This window comes from Sminthopsis crassicaudata, chromosome 6 (genome assembly GCF_048593235.1).
Source record: "Sminthopsis crassicaudata isolate SCR6 chromosome 6, ASM4859323v1, whole genome shotgun sequence".
NCBI lineage: Eukaryota > Metazoa > Chordata > Mammalia > Dasyuromorphia > Dasyuridae > Sminthopsis > Sminthopsis crassicaudata.
In genome coordinates, this window is record NC_133622.1 from 160009152 (window position 1) to 160015645 (window position 6494).

At 43.3% G+C, this 6494-nt stretch overlaps 1 protein-coding gene across 4 annotated transcripts in view; it reads right to left on the minus strand.

Annotated features, from left to right (window-relative positions):
- Positions 1 to 6242, minus strand: part of SEPTIN11 (septin 11) — a 122469-nt gene extending 116227 nt beyond the window's left edge. For 2 of the 4 annotated variants that reach the window (XM_074273958.1, XM_074273957.1), the window contains exon 1: positions 5663 to 5905. In XM_074273958.1, coding sequence (XP_074130059.1) covers positions 5663 to 5689 — 27 coding nt within the window. In that variant the 5' untranslated portion in view covers positions 5690 to 5905. Of the gene's footprint in view, positions 1 to 5662; positions 5906 to 6134 lie in introns of those variants that run through there. The other 2 variants (XM_074273956.1, XM_074273960.1) reach the window with 2 other exon arrangements.
- Between the last annotated feature and the right edge of the window lie 252 nt (positions 6243 to 6494).

The window sequence follows — 6494 nt, forward strand, 5'->3', positions numbered from 1 at the left end:
GTTAGTTCTCTTTGAAAGAACTTGCCTTCCTATCTATAGATTGGATTACATGACCCTTGGCCTCTCTGCTGATTCTCTTCTTGGAAGGATACCTTTGCTTTTTTCAACATTCATCTCAATTCAAATATTGTTACAGGAATGTATCCCAATCAGAAACGATAGGATATCAGGCTGAATAGACTACTGAGAGTATTGTTTGATAGGACAGGAATTTCTTGTTGATTTTGAATAACAAAACATAGAGATGACAATCATTCCGTAATTTTGGAAAAGATAGATTAGTGATTTGTTGGGTATGTGTGACAACAGTAGTTCAGAGACCACCCATGGAAGAAATTTTTAAGCTGAAGCTGAAAATGTACTCTTCTAAAACAATCAAGAAAAAGAATAATGTAATAGTTACTCAGGCTCAAAGCAAAAGGCAACAATCAATAAACAAGAAACCCATAAGTAAGAGCTTGGCCAGCTAGTCCATAGTGGATAGAGTACCTGGAGCTGAAGAAGGAAATGCCAAACCATTCTACTATCTCTCCCAAAAAAATTCCAATGGGGTCATAAAGAGCCTGATATGAATGAACACACACACACACACACACACACACACACACACACGGAGCAATAAGTGGGAAGGAAAGGAATAAGCATTTATATAAGCTCTATTACATGCCAGGCCCTGTGCTAAGTGCTTTTACAAAACCTATTGCATTTAATCCTTATACAGGTGCTAAGTACTTTTATCTCATTTAATCCTCTTAAACTGTCCAGGGAGATAAATGCTAGTATCATTAACATTTTACAATTGAGGAAATTGAGATAAACAAGTGACTGGACCGAGCAATTAAGTATTTGAAGTTGAATTTGAATTCAGATTTTCCTAACTTCAGACCTAGTGCTCTACTAGATCTAAAATCATAAATCCTAAAGGAGCCCTAGCTCTAGAGGACCTGTATACTCAAATCAAACCTCTGCTAGTAGTTACTTGCATGACTTTGGGCAAATCATCCCCTCAATTTTCTCCACAGAAATATGAGAGCATTAGCCTTCCAATTCTTGATCTAGCATTCATGGGTAGCTCTGCTAATCAATTCAAATCATGTCAATTCAGCAAATGTTTTTTAGGGGACTATATGCAAGTCACTGCACTATGTACTGGAGGAAGAGCCAAGCATTAAAAGCCTATATCTATCCACTAAAATCCCAAGGACTTCTTATTTTAAATTTAAATGCTGTTGCTTTCTTTGGTTTTTAACAGCAATCTTTACTCCCCACATTTTTTAATTCTTCCACATTCTGTACTTGTAAAGTGGATTTTTTAAAAATTTGATCTGATTACTTGTATATTATATGCTATTTTATTAGATCTGACCCATAATTCTAGCCTATTAAGATCTTTTGGATTCCATTCTATTGTCTAATTTTCTAGATATCCCCCCCTCAGCTTTATGTCACCTGTAAATTTGATAAACAGGTCATCTGTGCCTTCATTAAGGACAAGGATATAATAATTGAGGAGAATAAGGCCAAAGACAAATCCCTGGGGCACTCCATATTTTCTCAGGCTGACATCAGTTCATTAGTGACTACTCTCTGGGTCCAGTCACTCAACTAGTTCTTTTGCAATCCATCTTAGCCACTAAGAAATCATAAGATCTCTCTTTCAGATGGCTTGCTAAAATCTAAGCAATTATATACAGTGTCTACAGCATTTCCTTGACTTTAATCAAATGGTCCCGTCAAAAAAAAGCATGCTCACTTCGAAAACTTCCCCTTCTAGACCTTATAATCTAGTTGATGTGGGGAGAAATAGCAGTGGCACTGATGAAAAATGACTGCTGTACCAATAGGATCTAATAATGCAAAGTAAGTATGTAAAAACAGATTTGAGGTCTAAAGAAGAAGAGAAATATCTCACTCAACAAAGGATCAGAGATTTAAGATTGATATTAAGCAGCAGAGTCAGAATTTAAATCTAGGGTCCTTGGCTCCAAATCAAAGTTTCTTTTCACTATACATTGTGGGTACAAAGCAAATCATTTGTGGCAAAATAACAGCTTGCTAATTTGGTAAACAGTCAGACACTTGGCAATCACTAGACTAGCTAAACTTTATGAAAACTGAGAACCATATTATTATTATTATTATTATTTGATCAGGATTTTTTCCCCCACTCAGGATTAAGTGACTTTCAAAGGGTCACACAACTACTAAGTTTCTGAAGTCACATTAGAACTCATTCTCCTGTCTCCAAGGTGATTGCCCTAGTCAGTAGATCACTTAGCTGTTCCCTCTTTCCCCACTCTTCTTTGTATCCTCCATATTATTAAGCACAGGGTTTTATACACAGTAGCAATTCAATGAATCAAAAGTGAAAATGGTAGAGAACCTAATCATGACAATCAAAGAACCAACTCTGCCACAATCCTCTTTGTTTTTTCTTTCCTTTCTTTCTTTTAGTCTAGATGCTGCCATATGGAAAGAAGAAAATATGTCCTCGAAAATAGGATCAGACTATATGGTCTTCCTTGTGAACAGAGGTGTTTGTTTCTTGACAACAAAGGAATAAATTGCATTGTAATATTATAGATTTTGAGTTATTGTGGCTATCGAAACCTTATAGGAATTTTTGACCAGTAATGTGGAATATCAAACAAGATATCAAATTTCTTAAATCTGAACATTTTTGATTGATTGATTAAAAAGAATTCATTTTTTCTTTATTCAGACTTTTTGGGGTCTAGTATTTTTCAGATTTTTTTTTTTCATTTAACCTAACCTAATCAAGAACAAAATTTTAGAAAGCAACATTGGGAAAAGTATTATCACATGTAGAAAAACTTCGGTGAAAACTCATTTTCACCTACGAACTCCATTATTCATTATGCAATCCCCATCCCCGAGAATATAATAACAGGGACTGATAATACTTAAGATTCAGAATAATTAATGTTCCTGGGAATTGAGGGACTAGCATTCTGATGATACCTCATACCTTATAAGAACTCATTTCACATTTTAAACAGCAACCCAGGATTACTTCAAAGGTGAACCTAGTATGTTATACTTTACTACATTGAAGGAATCATTGAACACCCAGGCTCTTCCAGTTTATTTTGATTATACTCCAAAGTATTTTAATTTTACTTCAAAGAGACAACTCAGACTTTGTTACTAGTTTCAGTTCCAGTAATTCCATAATGCTTATCTTTAAATACCCCAATTATTCAGTGACTTACATAGAAAAGGGAGGCCACTATAAAAAAAGGAAAAAAAAAAAAAACTGGAACTCACATCTGGATAGCAGACAGGATGTTCATATTGTAATTGGCCACATCCCTAGAACTTGGATTTTGCACATAGTTCCAAAGAAACTGATACATTTTTAGAAATAATTGTAATAATGACAAAAAGACCCATAAACAAGTAAACCTATTTCTATTGATTTTTCTTTTTTCATATGAAACAGATTTAGTTTAATCAATGTATTTTGTGTCCAGGAAATAAGAATGGGGAGGGGATGAAGAAGAAATATAAGAAGGGTAGGAAAGGTAGGTATTACATTAAAACTGCTAACGAATAGCTAAACTATGATTACCTGAATTACTAAGGACTTTAACAATAATAATAGTTAACATTTATATAGGGCTTTCTACTTTACAAATATTATCTCATTTGATCTTCAAAGCAAACCTGGGAGGTAGGTTCTATTATTATCCCCATTTTACAGTTGAGGAAACTAAATGAGAATGGTTGGTCACTTTGAAGGGAGGGAGTTAGCCCAATATACAGGTTTAGAGTTTCACTAAACTGCACAATTTCCACAACATGAACCTGCACTAAAGATACCATGGCTGCCAAGCTCTCTTTCCACCTTCAATTCATTCACAACCATCTGGACAGTCATGTTTCCAGGTTTCTTTGGGGAACAAGGTCTTGAGTGTTTAGAAATGGGCGAGAAAGGGCTATCATCTTCCTCCCTTACTAAAGCACTATCTCACTATTTAGAGCTTGGGCCTCCAGTGTTAGTCTAACTCTATGGTTCAAAGAAGGGAGAAGGAGGAGGAAGAGGATAGAGGGATACTAAGCCAAGTTGGCCCCATCTTTTCCTCAACATCTGTGCCAGTTCCAAACACTGAATTTGATCAAAGAAAGGGCGCCTAGCACAGCGCCTTCTTTACACTGGGCACTTAATGATGTCTGTTGAATTGAATGAAAAAGCAAGAACTCCTCCTTTCTTCCCCTTCCTATTTCCTCCCAAAGAAAGAAAATGCAGTCTCAACAGAGTCCAAGAGGAGCTGGACTCCCAGGGAATGAGAACCTCACCCTTAAAAATACCCCAGTATTGTCCTGGGCAATAATGAGTCATTTACACAGAGGATGCCTTGCCAAAAGGAATTCTCTCCAACCCACGAGCCTCGGAATGCAAGCCTCCCAGGCCACGCTGGGAAAACCCACCGACCCCTCCAAACGCGGGCACTGGCAGGAGCCTCCCGCCACCAGTGAGCTAACAGGGTATCGAGCCATTCGTGAGCACAACCCCCAGGCAGGCCTCCGTCTCTCCCTCTCTTCTCCTCTCCTCCCCGCCTTCCCCTCCCTTCCTCTTCCTCCCCAGTCCCACACCCACCGTCTCCCGCCCCCAAATGTAATCCGCCCCACATAGAAAAGCAAGCACCCAGGCTGGGAAGGGATCGTTTTCAAACTTTTGGGAGGGGAGGGGAGCGGAGGCGGGGGCGGGGAGTGGTTGGGAGTTGGGGCTTTCCGGTCCGGCCCAGCCACCGCAACGTGCGGTGGGGAAGGGTCGGCCGGATCGATCATGCAGCCCGCAGGCGAAAGCCACGTCCGGATTTCTACCCGGTAGTAAATGTATTTAAATAAATATATATTTTTTCTTTCTATTACCAACCACGACAGGAAAGCCTTCCCCCGTTTAATATTCCAGACAGTGAGATCTCTCTCGTGGTGGGGAGTGGGAGTGATTTGGGTAGGGGGGGGAAAGCGCGCGCGCACACACACACACACACACACACACACACACACACACACACCAGCTTTCTTCAGACTGTCATAAGGGGGTGGGAGGAAAGGAGGGAGCCGAAACACTGCTGCAAAAGAAAAAAATTGTCTCACCGAAAGACGGTCTCTGTCCCCACATCCTTCTCTCTCTCTCTCTCTCTCTCTCTCTCTCTCTCTCTCTCTCTCTCTCTCTCTCTCTCTCACACACACACACACACACACACACACACACACACACACACACACACACACATACACACATACACACACACACGCACACACGTGAAAGGGGAGCTCTGGAACCGAGACACTGTTGCACCTCATTCTAGTTAAGCCATTAGGATCACTTACACGCATCTCCACACTTGACACCAGCTTAAATTCATGTCTGTCACTCTCTCTCTTTTACACACACACACACACACACACACACACACACACACACACACACACACACACACACAGCTAAGCTCCAATGCTCCCAGCCCTGAAGCAAGCACCCTCTTCCTCCACTACTACCTCCTCCTCCTCTTCCTCCTCCTCCTCCTTCTCCTCTGCCTCCTCCTCCTCCTCCTTCATCAGGGCTAAAAGCGGGGGGCTTGGGGCTAGGAAGATGGGGGATGGGGGGCACAAGCAGGGGCGCGGCACTCACGTTGGGTCTCCCCACCGCCACGGCCATCGCCGCGACAGAACTCTGGGCTGCAGATGCCCTAGACCACTGGCTCCCCGGCTCTCCCCGCGACGCTCGCCGCCCCGGCTCCGGGCTCTCTGCACTCAGCGGCTCCAGCTCCGAGTCTAGCTCCCGCTCACATTCAGAAGCTTCTACTCCCCCTCACGCCGCCGCCCCGCCCGCTTTATTAGTGCAACATGGCCACCCGATGGAAGGGACCATTCGCTGCCCCTGAAAGGGGTGTCAGTTTGTTTCTGACTGAGGCTCTGGGAGACGAGGCTGAAAGCTGGGGGATGCGGAGGCGGGGGAAGTGGCTTGCAACCTCCTTCTAGCCATCTGGGGGGCCGGGGTTCGCTCTCCTCGCTCGCCCTGACCACCCCATTTCTTTTCTGCCGCCGCCCCCACTCTCGCCGCTACCACCTCCTTCCAAATTCAGCTGTCTGCGGCCACCTACCCGCCCCAGTGCAACAGGACGCCTGCAAGCTTGCAAGCTTGCTGGTCGCCCTCCCCCGAGCTCCATCAGATGCTCGAGTCCGGGCGAAGCCATCCCTCCTCCTCCTGCGTGGGTCTCCTAGTCCCGGGTTCTGCCTCGCACGTCGCTCCGAAAGGGGAAAAAAAACCACTGAAAGGGGGAAATGTTGGGATGGAGGGAGTGGAAGAATGCCCATGGAAAGCGTCTGCCACAAAGCCTCTTTTCCCAGTGAAGAAATGCCTGGTCCCGTGGGTGCCCCAGGGTCCGTGGAAAGGGGGATAAGAAGTGCTGTTGGGCACAGGTGGCAGGCTAATCCCCAGAAGAAGCTCCTCCCTCCTCTTC